This window comes from Hippocampus comes, unplaced genomic scaffold (assembly GCF_001891065.2).
Source record: "Hippocampus comes isolate QL1 unplaced genomic scaffold, H_comes_QL1_v1.1 scaffold7, whole genome shotgun sequence".
In the NCBI taxonomy this organism is placed as follows: domain Eukaryota; kingdom Metazoa; phylum Chordata; class Actinopteri; order Syngnathiformes; family Syngnathidae; genus Hippocampus; species Hippocampus comes.
Window position 1 is genome coordinate 2,573,236 of NW_017842060.1, and position 22,855 is coordinate 2,596,090.

The 22,855-nt window shown below is 43.0% G+C and overlaps 1 protein-coding gene across 3 annotated transcripts in view; it reads left to right on the top strand.

Moving 5' to 3' along the window:
- LOC109511245 (F-box/WD repeat-containing protein 7) overlaps positions 1–22,855 on the top strand; it is a 51,257-nt gene that overhangs the window by 11,973 nt on the left and 16,429 nt on the right. For 2 of the 3 annotated variants that reach the window (XM_019862148.1, XM_019862149.1), the window contains one exon: positions 21,595–21,677. In XM_019862148.1, coding sequence (XP_019717707.1) covers positions 21,595–21,677 — 83 coding nt within the window. Of the gene's footprint in view, positions 1–15,760; positions 16,579–21,594; positions 21,678–22,855 lie in introns of those variants that run through there. The other variant, XM_019862150.1, reaches the window with a different exon arrangement.

Sequence of the window (22,855 nt, forward strand, 5' to 3'; positions counted from 1 at the left end):
ATATATATATATATATATATTGGCAAGAAATTTGGTCGGTCAATATTTTTATTAAAAGTTGCAAGTTAACTGTCCATCAATACTAGGGTGTGACATGAAGTCTTTTTGAGTGGTGGCCTGTCAAAAAGGTACCAGAACTGGTACTGGCCCCATATATTCGTGATATAGTACGATATGTTTGTGTAATTAGTTGCTTTGCATCTGATGGGGTTTTTTTTTTTATTATTTTGTAATTGCATAAAATCTCATTTGACATGTGACATCTCAGCCACTAATACCTGAAAATTTCGAGAATGGAGGATGTGAGCCCAGTCATTTGATTATGTGCTGCGACCAGATGCGGTCAAATGGCTTAATCGATTTAAATGGGTAATATTTAAAATATTTCTGGTAAAAAGCATGAATATGTTGAATTTATCAAATGTGTCAGTTGTATAAAATTTGCACTGGCCCATATGGGGCCAGCATCTATCACAGCAAAGTGCCACAGGGCTGTCGGACCACCGAGTTTGTTTGTGATTATGGATCATCGTATGTAAAGAGTGTTAAACTTGTACCTGGTTGACATACCCACCACAAACCCCTCGCATAAAAAAATGTTTTCTTCTCTCCTCCGTGTCTTGCTGCCACCCATTTGTTTTGAAACCACAGGTCAGCAAAATTTCGCCCTTTCAGAATGCGCGTATATGACAAAAATACGGTCCTTTGGTAGATCGTTTTGGTATTTCAGATTCTGCTGGTACAGCACTCTGCTTCATGGGACTCTAAATATTTCATTTTCGCCTCCAGGGGGCAGCATGGCCTCAATAGTAAGAGTGCTCTGTGCTTGTCCTTCATGTTTCAAGAAGGGAATCTTCACTGTCATACGTTGGCTGTACATGTCTACTTGTATGGTCCTCCCGCCAATGTAGTGCTGCCGATTTGTGCAATTGCGGCCACTTAACACGCACCCCTCATGTCTGTCTCCTTTATTTGAGTCTGCCAAAGTAACGTTTGTACTGATTAGATGCGCATCAAGCACAATCGCTCCCCCCAAACCCCCTCGCACTCAGATCCTCCCATCTAAAAGCTTGGGTAAATATTCCACTTGTACCGTGAGTGTACTCTCAACGCTGCATTATTAAGTAAGTTTGAAGGAGTCCTTCGAGCGTTAAAATGAAGGCGCCAATGTTCCAGGCATCCTTGGGTGACTCGTCACAAGGTCGATGTTGAAGATCAATCAAAGGAAATAGTTTGTTAAAAGTTTGACTTGTAGTGGAGAGCAGGGGGGGGGTGCTCTTCAGTCAAGCGTGGCCCGACACTCATACTGAATCAAAGTTGTCCGATTTGATTTGAGAGATGTATCTGAAAGCTGGGGCAGGTTTTCAGCACATTAGCGTTCCCGTAGCTTTCCGAGGACAATCTCGTCGACTTAATGAAGAGATTGCCTTTTAGCATGATGCGAATCTCTGTGTTCTCAGCCTTTGTAGCAATACACACGCTTGATAAAATGAGAGCAGACGGTGGACAAATGCCCAAAATTGTACTTGGAGACTCCGCTCCTCTCGCTGCCATATTATTAGTTGTTCTTTGCAGAGGATAAAGAGTATGTGTCTGAGTATCGTTATAGTTGCTAGTTCACGTAATTTATTTTCCATTTGCCGATTTTGCTTCCAACAAACGCCTTCATAATGTAAACTTTATTATAAACTTCATTACATTGCTGATGGCGAGTAACATTCGCTGACTGAATGTTTTCAGAAATGAAGTAGGATCACTACAGTTATTTCATGTGTTATAAAAACATTTTTTCTTCATTTACACATATTTGTAATTGACATGTTTAGACTGCATTACATCGTAGTTGGTGGCCATTTTATTTAAAATTGTTACGATGAAGTTCCGTTATAATGTACGGGATAGTTATGTCCCTTGAGGTATGTTGTTACGAGATTCGATTGTCCTGTCTGTCAGCATTTGTCAGCACGCAGTTTGTGCTAAAATGTCCGTTGCTTAAAGGGACACCACCAACCCATAGATGCTAATCGTTAGCCCGTGTGCCTATGGAGTTTCCCATTGTATCTTAGCATTAAGGTGGCACAGCCTACGCGGTTGTTTAAAATACACAAAGTTGAATTATCTTTAAGTTTAGTCACTGAACGCATTAAGCATGTAAGTCAGGTAAACATTGCAGGTCGTAAAGCTTTGAGCACGTCCTCAAAGACTGACGACATACTCCACATCCAACAATTTCATCGGAGAAAAAGGCAACGGCTCCTCACAACTGTCATAAAGTGCTTTTTATGGCCATGACACTTTAACAATCCCAATTTTTATGATGGTATCCGGAGCCTCATCATCCCAAATGTTTATTTGGGAAGAAAAGCCATTGTTGTTGAAAGAGGATGTCAATGGATCGTCGGTGGTTTGACAAACTGAGCGGGATCTTCTCGCAAAGTCGGCGGGTTCATTCAAGAAGCATCCGTAATCATCCTCCGCTTTGCTGTCCGTTGGTCTCTAGTGGCAGCCCTTTATCGCTATATTTAGTAGCATGACTCAGGCCGGTTTTCACCTCCCGCTCAATAAACGTATTTGTCCTCAAAGAAATATCGCTTCATGGTCCCTCCCCCCAGCCAAGAGGAGAGCTCAAAGTACCCTTATCTTGCTTTAGGTGTTATAGCAGGCCAAAGGGCTCAATATGTACAACGGGGTCTGTAGTCTATCACTAAACTATGCTCATGCCGTAGTAAAGTCATAATTACACCAAATATTTCAATTAAAAAAAAACTGTATGCCCCCATAAAACGCATATTCACGGTTCGGCATTCGCAAATTCACTTGATTTTTCCTTTGGCACTTCTCCCCACTATTTGCTATTTTTGTGCTCAGGCCAAATCAGTAAAAGTGTTACTTTAGAGCAGGGGTGTCCAACTCATTTTTTTTGTGGGCCACATTTTGGTTACCGTTTCCCTTGGAGAGCCATAATGACTGAAACCAAATTAAAAAAAGTCAATAACCGTTTATTCAGCTATTGTTCAAGTTACTCCTGAGGGGTTTGTTTGAAAATTATTTTGATATGTCTCTTATTTATTACATATGAAAATTTTAAATTTTGGTCGAGATTTTCAAGTTACTGTCCTGAGAGGTTTGATAACAAGAAAATTATTATGATATGTCTCTTATTTATTACAAATGAAAATTTTAAATTTTGGTCGAGATTTTAACAAGCATCAAGGAAGTTGACATGTTTGATTTGCTCTCGCGGGCCACACAAAATGATGTGGCTGGCCAGATCTGGCCCCCAGGCCTTGAATTTGATACGATGCTTAATCGTGGTGCTATTCACATTAACTCTTAAATAATGTATTTTCATATGCGTTGGAGTTAAGTTGCTCGAAGTTTGATACGATGCTTTAGAGTGAGCTTGCTTAATCGTGGTGCTATTCACATTAACTCTTTAATAATGTATTTTCATATGTGTTGGAGTTAATTTGCTCGAATATTTGTTTGTCTGTGCGAGACGTCAATGAATTTGATACGATGCTTAATCGTGGTGCTATTCACATTAACTCTTAAATAATGTATTTTCATATGCGTTGGAGTTAAGTTGCTCGAATATTTGTTTGTCTGTGCGAGACGTCAAGTCAGTTTGATTTTTTTAGGCTAGTCTGCTAGCTAACAATATTGATTAGCCTCATGTGACTGTGGTTTGTTTGTGCTGAATAATTCAACTACCCAATATATAGTTGTTTATGGAAAACGGTTTCCTGGTTGTGTAGTACGCGGTCGAGGATTTAGTCTAGTCTGCTAACTAACAATATTGATTAGCCTCATGTGACAGTGGTTTGTTTGTGCTGAATAATTAATTCAACTACCCAATATATAGTTGTTTATGTAAAACGGTTTCCTGGTTGTGTAGTACGCGGTCGAGGCCCGGTGTTGTTGCCTCATGATTCGGTTATGGTATTTGCGTGCGGCGCACCTGCTTGAAGCTCCTTGCGCACCCGCATATGCGCTTCACGCTTCATCTCCCCTCATGTTACGCGGGGCCTCCTTCCTTCACACCCTCTCCCCACATCAGCGCGCCACAGTAGAGTGCACGAAGTGCTGATCTAGTCCTCCTGGCCTCTCTTTTTTTTTTTTTTAATTGCGGCGAAGTGGAGGGACTGCACGCCCACCGGGCCCGCCGAAGAGCCTCGTAGCCAGCATGTACTTCTGCTCGGTAGCCAGAAGACAGCCGTGAAAAACACCTGCCTCGTTAGCGCATCCATTTTTAATTTCAAGGAGACATACTTTTTTTTCCCATCCCTTCCAACAATCTAAAAGAGTGACCGGAATTCTTAAACTTATTTTCATCAAAATTCCCGAAGAAGCGCACTTCAAACCAGGGCTGTGAAAACGTTTACACTCAAGGGCCGTATTTGATTTTTAAAACAGACAAATGATCGTCATTTGATGAAGTGTAAAAAAAAAAAAAAAGTTCAAATGTCTTTGTAAAATGTGGAGCAAAATTGATTTGAATAAAATAATTCACTCTCATTCAAAATACAAAATCTTGCTTCGCGTTACGCTAACAAATGGTGCAAACCACCGCTAACACGGGAATGTTAGCATGCTGACCTGCCAACGTTAGCAGCCGCGGTCACAGTTTTAGAAGCAGTCGGTATTTGAGCACACACGGTGGAGCGACACATTTAAATAGATAATGTAAGAATACCCACAGGCATATTCTTTATCCTCTGCGAAACTTGACTCATATTCCAAAATGTATTGACTCAAAGTAAGCGCAGAAGCCTATTAATTTGTGTCTGCACGACTGCGCCAGTATTATCCCACCTTCCAGTGGAACAATGAATTGGATTACATTGTCTTGAATTTTTATTTCTCTGTTTCCATGAGGGCTTGTTTTTTTTTTGTTTGTTTTTTTAAATCACAAACACAAAATTTCTTCTTTTTTTTTTCCTCCCTAGGAGAGGCAAATAAAACTCGAATCACAAGACAAAACCATCGTCAGGCGCGATAGGCCCCAGCTCACTTGTCCAAATGAGGATGTGCTTCAGAAAATGGATAGATCGTATTTCTTCATAAATGCAGTCACCATAGAGATAGCGATACTTTCTATGTGCCGATGTCGGCACAACTGTACAAACACGGCCGATAAAGTTTTTATCCCAATCACTTGTTAGCAAATTCCGCTTTGCCGTACCGCACATCACAATTAAGCCGTTTTATCGTCTGATTCGCTGGCAGATAACTCGGCCGATACTCTTAAGACACTCATTCTGTTTCCTTCAAAGATTGTTTCCCCTCTGTTGGGGCATGAAATAGCTGCATGAAATCTTATCTTTGGTCTTTGGAGAAGAGTGGTTGGAGGAGGAGCGGGGGGCGGGGTGTTATCCCCATGAAATTGAAGCCTTAATCAGAACTATCTGCTAAACGTCTTCACTAAATTGCTAGCCGTGCACCTCGCCATAAACAGCAAGCTGGAGCCTTATCCCTGGATGAGTCCAGAGGCGCTCACTGCAGCCTGGAGGTCCAACGTGGAGAGACTCTTGTTGCCTGGCAACAAGTTTACAGATGAAGGGTGAGGGGGTGCCGGGGGGGTGGTTCGTTACGGGGGTTAGTAGCGGGGTCCTCCTCCTGTCGCCCACGCCCCCTTGCCTGTCCTCCGTCATCCCGGCGGCGTCGGGATGAGATCTGCGGCTCGCTTGGCCTGTTCAAGTATTGATTTGATTTGAGTCTGCTCGGCGCTCCCAGCCAGCGCTGCCTTCCACTCTCAAATGTCCGACATCAGTCAGGCTGACTGCTCTCGTGCCGCCGGAGGGAAATAAAAAGCAGTGTAGCTGCAGTAGTTGTCACATTAAAAAAAAAAAAGAAAAAAAACTTGGTGTTTGGGGGCGGGGGGGAACCTAACAGACTCCAGAGAAGAGACTGCAGTGCAACTTGGGTTCTCGTGAGGTGAGCTGACATCCGGCACGGTATGCTGGTTTCTCGAAACCTCGATCGCGACGACTCGACATCGTTTCGAATAAGTGTCTCCCAAAAAAAGCCCCCCCTACCTCAAAGAAAGAAAAGGATCCGCTCGGAGTTGTCTGATGCTTGCTGATCTGAGCTCTTGTGGAGCGGAGCGATGCCTGTCACGTTGTGCTGACGTCTTGCATGATGTCACATGTCATGGTTGAAAAATAAAAAATGCTGAACTCATTCTTAAAGGCTTGGTGAACTGAACTTTTGTCAGGTGGAGACGTCGACATGCTATGCTGGCGTTTTGTAATCTCGCACACGATGGCCGTTTCATCTTTTGGGGTGTGTCGCAAAAAAAGTCGGGTTGAACAATCTCATTTTTGTTTTGTTTTCGTAGTTATTGAGATCACAATTTAATTTGCACTTATTTTTATCATGGTTCTCTTGACATGTATTTTGGAACGAATACCAGCAATAACAAGAAACGGTATCCGATTCGTTCTCCATAAGTCTTTCTATTCTCATCACTTGATAGTTTCTCTGCCCGGCGGCCGCGTCTTTGTCAGATTTGGCGCATCGATGTCTGCTGCCTTTTATTTGTTTCCTGAATGTGTAATCTGCCAAATCGCCCCCGCTGTGAAGGGTGCTCCTTGTTCGTGTCGTCTGCCCGCCAATCCTCCGGCCTCTCATGCACATTACCATACAGCTGTCCTTACCGGATGCGGTTCGCGACGCAACCGCAGCAGATGGAGCCCCTCGGGCGCTTGTCACAGTTGGAGTCATTTATTTTTTGAGGGCTTTCCCCATTCTCGAAAGCTCCTAAGAGTCAGCATGTTGTTGTAAATCACGCCCAAATTTCAGAACCTTTATGTGTTTTAACTTGACGTGGAATTTGGCAGGTATGGCAGATGTTTAATGATACAAATCTTTTTGCATAATTCAGCTTTACTTATCCTCAAAATTTGACAGGTAAGTCTCTCATAACGCACCAAATAGTCTCAATAATCGGCTATTTTGGTTTATCCTGGTCATTTTGGCTTGGTGTAACCATCCCACCTTGAACTCGAAAATCCAGCCCCCAAAACTGGTTTCACTGAACAGGAAATTTGATCAATCGTGATCATGAGTAAACCCACAAAAAATTTTCAAGAAACTAAGGGAAAAGACACAGGAAGTCTGCAATTTTGATATGAAGCGGCCATTTTAGCTCAGTCGTGGCCAGCAGAATTTGGGCCAAATTCCCTTTATCGACATGAAATTTGATCGTCATGTCGAGCATGAGTAGACCGACAAAAAGAAAGCAAGAAGCCATGTTTGAAAAGCCGCAGGAAGTCTGCCATTTTGGTTCAATTGGCAATTATTGGATCATTTTGGCCATCTACTGGGGTCCTTCGAAGAAACTTTGAGAGATTTTGCCAAGTCACGACTAAATTTCAACCAGTTGATACCAAATTGCGGGGATGTTTGTTTTTGTAAATGGGAAATGCTCAGACATTTTCACACCGTGCTTATAAAGGTGCAGCATGCTGCCTACGAATCCATTCATTGTGTTTGTGTTACGAGGTTACGAGGACAGTGGTGCACAACGCACCCTTGAATTACAAAAAATTGTTAATTGGGGCGTAGCGCCAACGTATCAGAAGGCGCATCCAATCGGAGAAGGGCTGCTGGAGTCATTTCAGAGTGCGAGCAGCAAGCGACCAACCAACAGAAAAAGCCACACTGGTCCTTCCTGGCTTTTTCCTCAAGCACTTCCAAATATGGGGAAGCTTGCACCAGGTCACTGTCGGCCTTATACGCTGCTCCTTCAGTGCCCCCCCCCCCACCCCCCGCAAAAGGCCTTTAGTCTCAAAAAGCCATACCTGAAAAGACAACGTAAGTCTGACATTTTGTTTTGAAGTAGCCATTTTAGGTTTAATATGGCCATTTCCTGGGGTCCTACCAAGATAAACGCATGTGTCTGCCCGCCCCTGATTTAAAGGCAAACTCTGAATGCTTTTGAGACTGCATCATTGAAATAGAAGGGCACGTTTCCCCCTTTTTCCGTGCCATCTGCTGCCTCGGTGATGCAGCCGCTCCATAAATCCTGCTTAGCTTGCTTTAGCCCAGGGATTCCCAAACTGCGGTGCGCTGAGATTAAGTGTCATGGCGGTCAGGGACGATAACTGCACATTTACATTGTTGAGTTTTTTTTTTTTTTCTTCTTCCCCCTTCTTCAAAGTGCGAACTGGCTTTGTTTTTACTCTTATCCAGAACTAAACTAAGTCTGGTGAGCAAAAGGCCATGAGAAATTCGCCCATGCCTGGGAGTTGGTGGTGCATTATTAAACTGTGTGCATTCTTCTATTGTTTGTGCCGTCTGAGCTAACAATTGAATGAACGGCACCACCTACGAGCTCTATTCAAACTGGCCTGCCGTAGGTCTGACCTCGTGTTTGTTTTCGATACGAGGTAGGAAGACGATGCCTGATGTGTACTCTTAGCGCGTAGGCGTTCGCGGCTGTAGGAACACAGTTTGCGTCACAAACACGATTGAGGATGGAAAGATTGCAACGAAGCCTGACAAAAAGTGCCGCATCCAGCCGTTTCCACTTTTTTTATTTGTTTTGCAGTGTAAGCTATACTCATTTTTATCGCAAATGCAAGCTCAAAAATGGGCTCTGATTTATTTTTCTTAAAAGGGTACCTGTGCTGTTGTAGTATAAATTGTTTGTCACCTCCTTTCTGTACTGGCTGATCGACATGACAGCCATGTAACTTGCAAAACAGTTTTATATGGAAATATTTCCTTTTAGTGTCAGTAATTTGTCTGCAACTGGGCTGTAATGGTTCCGGGGATTTTTCATTTGTATTTCGTTTTTTATTTTATTTAGACTTTTTTTTTTTTAATCCCGTGTAATCAAGTAATTTACAATTCCAAAACAACTTTTTGAACTTACTACTTCAGTACATTCATCCAGTACAGAAATAAATACTTTTTCAAATTCCCTGAAAGCTTCTGTATGAAAGTAAAACAAAAAAAAACCCAAAAGGCCATTTTAGCTATGGTTAGTTTATCTTTATTAAACATTTTTTGAGTACTATCATTTTATTATTGTTTTTTCATATATAGCTTATTAGTTTTAATTAACAAAAAATGTTTCAGTCCTTCTATACATACCTCAGCTTTAACATTATGGTTCAGTTCAAACTCGTTGACAAGTTAGAGGTCCAAGAGTGTTTTTGGTTTTTTTTTTGTTTTTTTTAAAGGAAAGTGCAGCATCCCTATGTTCTTTTTTTATTTTTTTTTAAATTTTTTTTAATTTTTTTTTTTTAAGAGCAGCCCATTGTCATCTTTCTACGAAACAAAGTGCAGCAGTCTGAATCGTTCCGCCAATTTGTTTTTTCTGCTGCGCTGATAAAGTGTTGCCGTTAAAAATGAGTTCACAATTTGGATGTCTTTCCAAAACATTGCGAGCCGTGACATCTACTAGCTTGAGGCCGTTTACGGCCGAAACGCGAGGCCCTCGCACGAACAAGTCACACTTCCTGTCTCTTACCATTGTTAAAAAAAAATCTCATCTAAATCCAAGCTTTCTCATCAGACAGCCGCAATCACCATCACTATAGTCGAATCGTTTCAGCGTATTCTCCCAAACGTGTTTGTCGCTCTTGCATCATTGCCATTTATCGTCTCAGTGATACTTGCGGCACGTTGCATCATTTTACTTCATCCCCCCCAAAAAGAAGATGCCTGACGAAGATATTCCAATTTTTCACCTTGCTTGACTTGCCATCTCCTCCTTCCACCTGTGTAGTCTCTGGTGGCCAAATTGTGTCATTTCAAGTCAAGTCAGGCTGGGTTTGCTATCAGCCGCTTTGCAGGTGGCCCATCAGAGATAGCGCTAATCTCAAATGGGGGGCACTTTTCGACAAGAACCTTTTGCTCTACAAGCGCGCCGGGTGGACACATCTAAACGAGATCAAACGGATCCTTCACTGGCTGGAATTGGATTGGGCATCAACATAGGTCACCCGACCTCTTCACTCTGATCCATTTGCGTTGCCGCGCTGTCAAACGCTCGTTATATTTCCCAAACCGTGCTCAATGCCTCATTACCTTATTCGAGTTGGATTCATTAGTTTCACAAATGTGGGGGCAGTATTTTACGATGAAGACCTTCAAATTATGCCCACCCCATCCCACTTAAATGTCCGCGTGCTGTCCTCAGTTACGTCCGCCTTTCCTCGATGTAAGTAATGCGTCGGCGCAACATCAGTCGAGCGGATCCCTCATCGGAGTCGCACAACAGCATTCGCAGATTTTGGAACTCGGTGCCTACACGAGGCGACCCGTATCATTCGGCTTTGGAGAAGAAGCAAGACTTTTATGGGTGTCTTTTGGTCATAAAAAATACGTTCTGTGAAACTCTTCAAAGCTAGCGAGATTGAACTGGGGGTCAAGGCAAGACTGTCAGAACGCTCTGAAATGTTTTTTTTTTTTTTTTTCCTCAAATGGTTTTTGGATTATCATTTTCAAAGTCAACAGCCAGCAGGCGCAGCAATGTGTGTAATTTGTGATGATTAAAGAGGGTTTATGCATGCTTGTGTAAATGTTGATGACCCAGCCAGGAATCACCGGGCGCATCATAGACACATTTCCATAACTTCCGCCTCTCCTCAATACCACAATGGGTTGTGAACAGCTCAAATCGCAACCACCTGCAAAAAAAAAAAAAAAAGCCTCTCATCGTAACGGGATTAAACATGGAGGAGCATTTTAGCGTGCATGAGTACCTGGACTTACAAGTGTGCCACAAACCTGCGGGTTTTTAGAGTCATCCAACACACGGATATTACAGTACAGTACCATATTTTCCACACTAAAAGGCGCACTGGATTATGAAGCGCACCTTCAATGAATGGCCTATTTTGTCTTTTTTTTTTCATACATTGGGCGCATTATAAGACACAATCTACAATGCATCCACTAGCTGGAGCTACGCTCAAAGAAACACCAACAGAACAATCAGATGTCAGTAAAACTTATTTAAATAAAGCAACACAGTTCACTGAACCAACAGCAAGTTATTACATTGACTCGTTAACGTTTAACTCTCTTGCCGCTGCTCTATTTCCGTGTTCAACTGCGTAACCGATCGCCTTAAATTTGAACTCTGCGTTGTCAGCATGTATCGAGCAAGGAGCCGTTTTGGGGTCGAAATATTACCGTAATGACCATACACAAGGCGCATCGGATTTTAAGGCGTGCCGTGAGCTTTTAAGAAAATGGAAGGCTTTTAGGGCCGCCTTTTAGTGCGGAAAATACGGTAACGACACTTTAGAGAGTGAAGAAATAATGCATGGAAGTCAGCTATTTGAATTTTGGAAATGTTTTTTTGGGGGGGGGCGGAGCGTGCTTACCTTTTTAATGGTCTAAAACAGCAGCGTCGCACTCATTTTTGTCACGGGCTACATTATACGTTGTGGTTTCCCCTTGGAGGGTCGTTATGACTTTGAACCCGTCAAAATGTATGATCGCCTTTTGCTTTCGCTTACAACCAAACCTATCGAATAAACTAATAACAACAAAACATGCACTTTGTGTGTCCGTATGCCATACCTGTTGCGTCTGACGTTGGCCAAAATAGAAATGTTTCTTTGGAGTCCTACTTCACAAGACCTTTCCCACGCATGTACACAGGCATGCATGTTAGGTTCATTTTGGACTCTTAAATTGGCCTTATGCCGCATTCATGGATGGTGGGAATTCAGATTTATCCTACTCGGATTATCCCATCTGCGACCTCAACAGCGTTTCAGGCAAATGTAAACGACAACGATGGCTGATTCCGATGAATTGTATTTTATTTGTTGTTGTGGTTCATTTTGCTTGGATTTTCAGGCTGAAATTTTTTTTTTCAATTTTCCAACACTCAACTATTTCAAATGGAAGATAAAAATCCTATTACAGTAGTCTTTGGGGAAGGTGAAACTTTTGAGACAAATGAGTTTGTATATTTTCATGTGAATGTCCTCAGATGTCCTTAAAATAGATTTAGAGGACGCCTGTAGGGTTAAGAAAGTCTAATTTATTCCTAAAACACGAACGCTATCCTTTTGGGAGTACCTAATATCCGAGGATTAGCTGCAGGCTGTGTGTGTTAAAGCTAAAACGTTAGCATTTGTAATTTCCCAGAAGCCGTCCGACCTCGCTGCTCTTGTTAATGAGCGTTTCCACATAACCTCTACTGCATGAAAGGATCACCCAACTTGCTTTGCTGGGTTTATGTAGGTGTGACCGGTGCGACTTAGGTTTTGATTTGCAGCAGTTCAAGTATCGGGGGGGGGGGGGAATAGATGGATGAGGTGGTTAAGGCTTTACAAAAGGGCCAGAAGGAGAGCGACAAAGGAGAGGCTGGCCCATTGAAAGGCCACGGCGAGGCCTCTCCTGCATGCCAGGCATTCCGATGCGCTGTGTAAAGGTTGGGCGACGAGGTGGCCTTTTCACACCGCCGTCTTGTCTGATGCACCCAGCGCCTTCAAAGCCGTTCTGTGCGCGCCTGAATCGCTCCGACGACAGCTAACGACACCCAGCTTCAAATATTTGACCTGTCTGTTGGTCACTTACTCTCCCCAAAAAAGCCAAGTGTCACTAAAAAAAAAAGTGCTTTAATAATACTGCAGCGACGGCGTAAAATGTAGAACATATGATTATGCCAAACAAGAATCCACATGACTCGACTACACCTACTGGTTAATTGTTTGCCGCGTGGTAATAGAATTTCTACCAAAAACGGAGATTGATAAGGTTTATCAAGTTGGGCTACTGTTATTTTGAATACAATTGTACATAGAGATCATCATTTGTGTGCGTGTGCGTGTCTGTGTGTGTGTCATTGTGACATTTGCGTTTCAAGTTGGGCTACTGTTATTTTGAATACAATTGTACATAGAGATCATCATTTGTGTGCGTGTCTGTGTGTGTGTCATTGTGACATTTGCGTTTCATGGTGTGCTATAAGATTTTGTTAAGTATACCTTGACTCAGAAAGGCTGGGAAGCATTGCTGTTTGCCAAAAAACAATTTGCCAAAATCTCCCATAGAAATTAGATGTGGTCCACATGTAGCGACTCATTTTATCATCTTATATTGACAGAGGAGCCATGTGGGAGGAGGTAGGAATATTTTGGGGAAATGAGGAGGTACTTTTCGATCTCTTTATTTCATGGCAACAACTCCTAAAGCACCGAGGCATCTACTAAAAATGACATAACGCCATTGCCACGTGTAAAAAATGAACCGGTTATGGCTACTATCACCATAAATGTCACCTAGTCAAATGTGAAGTCAGCACTGTTAACTTAAAACAACGCAGATTCATGGTGGTCTCCCTCGCAGGCCCCGCCTCCAAGGAGCACCTTCAGGTCTTTTGACAAATTGACATTTGCCCGCAATAACAAAAAAAAAAAAGTACAAAAATCGACTGCGAAAATACTACTCCTTTCTTTTTCATGCTGCATGCTTTGAATTTGAAGCAAAGAGCATTGCTGTGATATCAAGATGTCGTTTCTTTCTGGATGCCACTTCAAAAAAAATCGATGGAATACTCTTTCAGTGACACAGGGAGTGAATGATCTTCTAAAACAGCTGTCGAGCGAGAGACGGCAGCACTTCTTGCCGTCCCAAATCGTGCCGGTGGGAAACCTTCCAACTCGGCGTGAAGAATGGACCTCTCTTCAGCTAATGTTTAAGGCCGGGCGGTGAACTTGAGGCCGGAATACCTCTCGGGCAGCGACGCATCACTAAACCGAAGCTCGTCATTGTGCGATTGTCCTCGTTCGGGTGGGTGGTGGGTGGGGGTCCCCCCGCTTTGAATAGGTCCCTAATAATAAAACAAGCTGAAGTGTGAGCCTCATTCCAAGCATGGCAGATGCAAAATGGGAGGGGGGGAAGGGGGAAGGGGGGAAATAGGCGGGCAGAGGTCAGCGTTAGCAATTATCAGCAGTCATTTGGACACTCCAATTTGGAGCCATTTCGTATCGAGTAGAGTCCAGAGACAAATGTCGTATCGCTTGTTCAGCGGAGGTGCATCACTTGCGCCTCAATGTTTACATACGTAGTAAAGACGTCGGATTCGATAACTACTCCATCATGAAACGGAATGAAAAACGGAGCTACCAGCTATTACCGATTCCGTCTTTTGTCACGCAAATCTCTGAGCGCGACCTTGTTTCGGCTGAAACGTGGCGTTCCGGAAATTAGAAGGGGAAAAAAAAATCTTTGTCGCATTGCTCAAGCATGTTTCTAACGAGTAAAAATAGTAAATTCTTATTTGTAGACCACTTTAACCCTTTCAGGGACAGCGGTTACGACAGTGGACGGCTTAACGTGTCATCAGGTTACCGGTTATCATTATTGGTGCATGAAAGTGTTAAAATTGCTGCGAACAAAGTCAAAATCAGTCATTCAAATACAACAACAAAAAATGTCACCTACAGCAAAAACACTATAAAACGCCAAAATAATCTGAGTCTCATCCTCAGTAAAAATGCATAAAAGAAAAAAAAGTGTTTTAAGACGCAGATCACAAAAATTGTGAACATTTCAAAAACACAAAAAGAAAAAAAAAAAGTGTTTTAAGATGCAGATCACAAAATTAACATTTCAAAAACACAAAAAGAAAAAAAAACTCCATCAATGCACCCTTAGTGTCCAAAACTTCTTTTTACCTGTCAGTAGTCAGAGCGACGGAGCCATCTTGCACGTTACGTGGTCAACCATCAGTCGACTGTCACCTGCCACAGCCAACGGCTCATATTGGCCCGTTTGAATTTGTGTGCAAATAAGCAGGTGCCACCAACAAGACGAACTGCGCTGATAGATTAGGAGACTTTCCGCCATCCCGTCTGCAGCGGCGAGCTCGTTTCTGCCGTGTTTCATGGAGTCATCCGATGCATTGTGGAAGTTTGCACATTGTTGACTCTTCTTGGTGCACAAACATCTGATCCAAATGCAAAGAGATGCAGTCTTGAACAAATATTGGCATGGCAATGCACTTAAGTACAAGTACTCACGATGACTGCCTGGAAAATGAAAAAAACAAAAAACAAAACCAAAACCTTTTTTTTTTTTTTTTGTCAGCATCGGAACGCGTGCTTCCTAACCAGATGTATGACAAAATGAAAATTTTAAATGAGGACAGAAAATGTCCGTTTTTTTTTAATTGAACCAATGTACCGAATAGTGTTTTAATTTATTTTCAAAAAACAAAAAACAAAACCAAAACCTTTTATTTTTTTTTTTTTGTCAGCATCGGAACACGTGCTTCCTAACCAGATGTATGACAAAATGAAACTTTTAAATGAGGACAGAAAATGTCCGTTTTTTTTAAATTGAACCAATGTACCGAATAGTGTTTTAATTTATTTTAATGCCATTCCTCAATTACGAAGGCTTCGAAGCAAACAAAAAAATAACTGCATGCTGTGGGGGGAAAAAACTATGCGCAAGGGCTCTCTTGCGCCTCATGCACGTCAAACGCACTGTCAACTGGTCTTGTGGAAAAAGAAAATGCTGCGTGTACGGTAATTTTGAGATTCGTGTTGTCGCGGCAACTTTTCATGGCCGCAAGCGTCTCCAAACAAACTGGGCAGATAGGTTTGTGTTAACATTTTGTCAACATATAATCTGCTTCCTCTTTCACTGGAAAGACACCATTTCCTCGACAATCGATCTTCTCTCACGAAATCCAATCTTCTAAGTGGTCTTGAGCGACGAATGTCATCGAGTGATCAACACTTTTGCTACAATTTAGGACCACCGAGTAATTTTTTCTTCCAAAAAAAAACAAAACAAAACAATGAATGACCTACGAGCTGCCAGTTGCTCATCTTTGCCTCACGTGCTCTTTCAACATGATCTTTTCCCCACCATTTCCTCCGCGTAAACACAGCAATGTTTGGGGAAGGGAGGGCAGTTTTTAGGGCGTGGTACGTGCATCGGTTGCTTGCTCAACAAGTGGTGGTCCAGGTATAGGAGTCCGTCCTCCAATCCGGCACGCGTGCAAATCCTGCGAGAGGGCGCTGAACGCCGGACTGCACCATTCCTCTCCACTGGGGAGGCTCTAATACGACCCATGCGGAGGAGTCGTGTTTTTGCAGCGTGCGCAGAGGAAGACGAGGACGCACACTCGCTCTCTGTTCCGCCTGCTCGCTACTTTCCGCTCCTCCTCCCCTTCTTTGGTGATCACTCCTCTGCACGGCGGTGCGCGAGCCTCCGGTCCACCACCGCCGTATCGCGTCGTCGACACGGACGCCAGTCTCGTTTCGTTTCCCGGCGTCCGAGTGGAGCTCATCTTCGCGAGTTTTCCCCTCCTCGCGTTGAATTCGATGCCATCGCTCGGGGGGAATTTTGTACTACTGAAAGCGACGCGGGCGAGAGGGTGACTTGCCCGAGCATGTTCACAGCCGAGGCGGCGTCGGATCTACCTGCGAGTCGGCCGCCGGCCTCACGCCGTCACAGCCCCGCCACCGCCCCCGCAGAAACACCGCTACACTCCGGCCAGCGTCACTGAGCAGCAAGGAAGCACCAGCCGGCTCCCAAAAAAGCAGCACCATGGGGTTCTACGGCACTTTGAAGATGATTTTCTACAAAGTGAGTCGCTGCGTCGCCTCGCTGTTTTATTATTATTATTATTATTATTGTTATTTTGAGCATTTTTTAATGACGCGCCACTCGTGGGTCAGGTTGCTCGGTCACTGCGGAGAGCGGCGTGGCGCAGAGCTTCAGCAGCCCAGCGAGGCCCCGCGCTTGTATTTATTTGGATAGTCGCCACGCCGATTTGGAGTTCTCGCCTCGCGAAAAGCACACATTGGTTTCATGCCGCGGACGGGTGGCGGCTACGGCACTCGAGTGGATGCTTTTTTTTTTTTTTTTTTAAATGGCGAAAATGCGCACGGACTTTGTCATCGATTTGACGCACCGTGCTAAGCAGCGATATTCTCGGGTTTCGCAACTCGTGGGTGGAGGGCAAAAGGTGGACCCGTCCCGGAGTTGATTTGCGGACACGGTGACTGGATGCTGGGATGTTGTAATGAAAGTTTTTTTTTTTTTTTTTTTTTTAAAGCCCACATGAAATCAAATTTAGTATTTTTTTCACGAAAAACATTTTACAGAAGATGGGCAGGTTAAATTACTCACAAATACAGCATAAAAAAGAAGAAAAAGAAAGTTTGGAATCAATCACACATTTTTGTATAGATTTGAGGAAAAAATTAGGGGTCAGTTTAATCCACATAACAGTGGTGCTTTTAAATGTGATTTTTCTAGCATGAAGACCTTCATAATCCTTAAAAAAAAAGACAAAGCTAAAAAATGCCACTGTGACATTGCGATATTTCTTCAGACATCTTAATGTATTTGTCTACATTTTAACATACCGACGACCCAAATGAGCCAAACCACTGACGATCATTTGATTTCCAAAATTAATTGTAATGAGACAGTTCCGACGCCTTCTGGTAATTATAAACGGCCTGAAATAGTGTGTTATCTTTCTAGTTATCATTTAACCGTTTGGTTTCTAAATATCTTGAAAAAATGTAAAATATTTTGATCATAAAAGACAGTCCATATGCCGGCTCCTTGAAGTCATATTTAGTGGAGGAGAATTTCTGGATTTTGATGAAATAACGTGATTTTGTTGAGCCGCACAGATACCCAACTCTACTTTTTGCTTTGTTTCCAATTGTGCCTTGAAATGCACTTTGCATTCTCTCGTGTCAGTTTGAAACCATCCCGAAATGCTACTTTTTTCTTTTCTCTTGAAATTGTAATAGCCGACTTGTGTAGAAGTGGCTGCAAACCGAACAACATTGGTCGTTAAGCAGCAGCGGTTGTCTCGCGTGTATGTGATCTGTTGCCCGTCGGAGTGTTTCAGAGAGACTACTCCTCACTGCTCTCATGACATGAAGCATTTGCCCCAGGCTCGGACCTGGGAGAATGGGTCACTGTGTCAGCTTGTCTGTATTAAAAACGTTATTAAAAAAAAAAAAAAAAAAAAAGTAAAAGTGAAGAATTAACATTTTGTGCAACATTTTTTGCTTTTAATCAATGGACATTGATGTAAATGTATTCACCTTCTCTTTGGCAAAGAAGTCGCAATCAAGTAGCAGTAATTGTCATTTTTGCAGAGCATGAAGAATGTATATATTTAGATATATATTATATATAGGTGTATGTTCTTTCTCTATCTATTGATGATCCATTTTATTTCAAATATCACCTGTTTATAATGACCGCAAATACCGATGCAAGTTTTGTTCGTCTGTCTCGAGAGACTCACCCGTTAGCATTAAGCTAGTAAAGAAATGTTCACCCGCTGGTAACCTGCACACTGCTCAAGAAAGGAAAGTAGACGACATGATTTGAAAAAGCACAGTTGTAAGTTTTTGTTTTTACTTTTTTTTTGGTTTGTTTTGTTTAATCCTAAAACTTGGAAAATGTGTAAATTGGCACACTGATGAGTAAGCTAAGGTACCACTGTCTTCATAATGTCAGAAAAAAAAAGATGATGGACAAGTTAGCGACTGAAGCTTTTGGGCGTTTGAAACGCTGCAGGATTTTGCGTTTCAGTCCAAGCACATCAAAATACCGTCAAGTTTCTCCTGCGTCCATCTGGCATGCCGGATACGGTGACAAAAAGGCCGGCGGAAACGCTTATTAGTCCACATTCCCTTCTCGCTCTCATCTTCACACACACAAGAAGAGGCTTGTTACATGCTTCCACTTTTTCTTTTCCACGCCTTAATTTTCTGTGATCTTCCCTTATACACACACACACACACACACACACACACACACACGTTTATTTTTTACAAACACACACGCCCTGGATCTCCTTGGCGACTGAACTGCCATTCCAATGAGATCACAACTTGGTGGTTGGCTCATGCCGACTTGATCTTTACCAACGCAAATAACCTCTAACCCTGCGCGCACACACACACACACACACACACACACACACACACACACACACACACACACACACACACACATGACATCAGCATCATTTCTGACTGCTTTCACACCCATAGCTGGCTTTCCCCGCTCTATATCCTGGTCTCGCCAACCAAAATGCGTCACAACATAACAAATGACTGTGCTCTTTTCTTTTATTGTTGGTTGCAAAAATGTAAAACAGAAGCAGGTCAGATGTTCGTAATAGAGCTGATTTTCTCGACAGTTTGCCAAGCTGGAAAATCCAGCGGGTTGTAGGACATTGGCAAGTAGTTAGCCTTCAAAAAAAAAAAAATAGCCATAGACTGTACGATCTTTTCTGGCATTTGTTGTTTTTAAGTTGATCAGTGTCTGCAGCAAAATTTCAAACTAAAAAAAAAATGGTTTCAGCTGTTGGTGAACAGACAAAAATGGCAACCACAAAGCAACGTTTTGTAAAGATAACAAAAAGCATTTAAGATCAAACCTGATTAGTTCATTTTTACATTCATAATTTTATTACTACAGATCGCCTGATTAGTTCCTTCATTTTTACATTCATAATTTTATTACTACAGATCGAGATTATGTATTAATAATGACATTTTTTTCTCACACTTGGAGGAAAAAAAATGTTCTTTGTTTCAAAGCCAGGGAAGTTACTAACACACTAAGATTTGATTTGAGGGATTCTGTGGCGTTGTCCATCCACCGTGTCTTCTTCCTTCCAACCAAAAAGTTAATGAGCTGATCGTTTTCGAGCACCAACCAAACATCACACGAAAACGCACTCAATGTCCAAGTTTATGCTGAAAATTGCATACAGATACATACAGGCGTCGTCCGAGTTTCTGCCCCTCTCTTGGTGGCGCGTTGATAAAACACAAACATTACAGCGCCACTAGAAACCCACGGTGGGGTGGGGGTGGGGGGCCAATGTTAAAATCACTGGAAACACTAAAAGTGGTTCTCATTGGAATGCCATTGGGAGAAACCCCTCACCGTGGACACACCTTGAGGTATTTCAGCACGCCGACACTCGCCACATTGCCTTCTTCGCTTTCGACATTCTTAATCCTTTTCTCCTCTGTCGCCATGTTTGTTGTCAAAAGGTTACCCCTGAATGAATAACGCGCGGCTTTGGAGGCGCTCTCAAAGTGCCGTTTCGCATGCGAGCGGGAGGAGGAAATCATCAATTGTGCTTTAGATCACAGTCTTAATGTCCTGGGGGGGGGGGGCGTTGGGTGGCGACGGTGGCGCATTAGCGTGCTTGTCATGTCCACGTGCTTCCCCTCCCATCCGTCGCTTTGAGCGCGTTGATTCTGTTGCCTGTTTTTGATGCAGGCAAGAATGGGCGCAGTCACTGATAGCCGACGTTCTTGGCTGTATTTTAAGGGTTTGAGTTCTAATTAAAACCCAAATTCCCCCCTTGGGATTGTGAGGAAGGAAAAAAAAAAGCACTAAAACCGGCCAAATTATAGAGACTGACAAACTAAATGACCAATCTGGAGGAGAGACGTGTTATCAAGCCTCTGCAGATCCAGACAGTATGGCATCAAATATGCTGCTTTTCGCTGTCGTTTTTTTCACACAACAGAAAAGGCAAACGGGGGGGGGGGGGTGCCATTTTATTTCAAGCAGACCTCACAGATTTTCCTCACAGGCAAATTTAGTGTTTGTTTCACTCGTGACCATGTTATGACATTCATTTCTATGCAGGTGCAAAATAATGAGTTGCAAAGGCGGTTCTCAAACTTTTTTTTTCTGTCCGGGAGCCTTCCCAGTAGTATATAAATCAACATTCAGGGATGGCGCCGCGTCATGACACCTCTTAGCCGTTGTGGCTAAACAGAATTTTTAAAAATCCCCTTAGCCACGCTAAAGTGTTATTAGCCACAATGTCACCTTTGTTTTGTCGCTGTCGTTTTATATACGCCGCACATACATGCACGTGGCACAAAACACATTAAAACTTAAGAAATGTTTATTTTCTTTGGGGTTGTGGGCATAGCTTGCTAGCTAACCGTACATTTTAGTGGTCGAAATAGGACACGTCAACACCTGCGTGTTGGGTTCATTCAAGACTATGCGTATGGGAGTTTAAATGCTTGTCTATAAGTGCCCTGTGATAGACTGGCGACCAATCTGCGCTTTACCCAGTTTCCCTTGCCCAGTCGTCAGATGGCGTCGGCTCTGCCAACACGCGGCGAACATGGAGATTATGCCATTGTGCTGCCTCCTCTCTGGGAAATAGTTTGTATTTTTTTTCATGAGTACCTTAATGGCACGATTGTTGCCGTTCCTCCTGCGTTTGGATCTCATTAGCTTTGTATCCAGCACATTGGTTCATCTATTGATCCTCTATTCTTGGTCTCGACATTAGCCCGAATGTGACGCTTGCAGATTTTAAGATGCCAAGTTGCAGACACAATGCTAACAACGTCTGAGGCAATTCTGCACCACGTTCGGGGTGGGGAGGGCGGGGGTGCGTGTGACGGCACGACCTGCTTTTTACCCGCCTTGAGAATTCTGCTTTTGTTGGAGTTGAAAGCAAAAAGTTTTCCAATCAAATAGTCTTCCCATTGTGTTTTCGCTGTTCTCTCTTCCACAAAGGCTTAATTCCTGTTAAGGGTGTCGAGCAGTCTCCTTATATCTTGTTTTTCTCCTTAGATGAAGAGAAAGTTGGACCATGGCCCCGAGGTCCGATCTTTCCCTTCAGGAAAAAAGCCCTGCAAAGGTCCCGAGTATCCAAGGTGAGCTTCATCCACACACAAAGGGGGAAAAAATAGAAGCCATAAATGAAAGCAAAAGACTGATATACTTTTTTTACTTTACTTTTTCACGCTAGTCGAGCTCGGGTTTTGTGTGGAAGCGCTCAAATTGTTGCAGAAAAAGCTCAAGAAAAAGGGCGTCTTTGGCCTCAAATCTTGTCGAATGTGTGGCAGGACAAACATGAGTCGTACGTGGGCTCCTCTTGTGGTACGCAAAAGAATCGCTGACTAAATACTGTTACTTATTTTGTTAACTATTTGTTTTTCAAGCATTTATGAATGTAAAATGTTCAAAAAGAGTTCGGGCACATGTGTCAAACTGAAGGCCCGGGGGCCCAGATCTGGCCCGCCGCATCATTTTATGTGGCCCGCGAAAGCAGATCAAACATTCAAGTTCAAGTCAACTTTATTGTCAAACGTGCTGCATGTGCAACATACAGCACAGATGAAATTTCATTCCTCAACCACAGGAGAGAGAGGAGCCGCTGCGGGTGCCCGCACCGCCATCAAAAGAACACTGAACGTAAAATGACCTTTCTGGCTTTTGTTACCCCAAAAGCCAACAAAAAAGCAAAAGACAGAAAACGTTATTTGAAGCTAATTGGGCTCCAATCTTTTTTTCGAATAAGTGTCACCAGAAAAGCCAAAGACAGAAAAGTCAGTTGTCAATATCCGGGCCAAGCTCCTTCAAGTGTCCAACGTGAGCTTCATCCACTTCATCCCACCAAATTTCACATGCCTTTCATTCTTTCCTGCATCAAAAGAAATGAAATATTTAACAGGCGCCAGTTTTCGCCGCAAAACCTATAAAAGGCTGTGAAAGGGAAGCGAAGCGGAGATGTTCAAACAGAATGACACTTTCCCGCCAGCCATCGCCGATGTTTCCCATGAATACTTGATGCACATGTTGCCCACTTAAAAATACACGGACGCGCACAACAGCCACTTAAGTGTAAATGTGGGCGTGTAACCAGCAGCATATCGCCATCCTGGCCTATTAAATATGAATCAATAATGAAATTGACTCTGGCCCCCACCCCTCTGCTGCACTCTGTTTCCCGCACACGGGGAATTTCTTCTGCATCCGTGTTTTCACAGCAAGGTGTGCAAAACGCGGTACGAGAAGGATAAAAAACAAATTAAAAATTTTTGGGGGACTC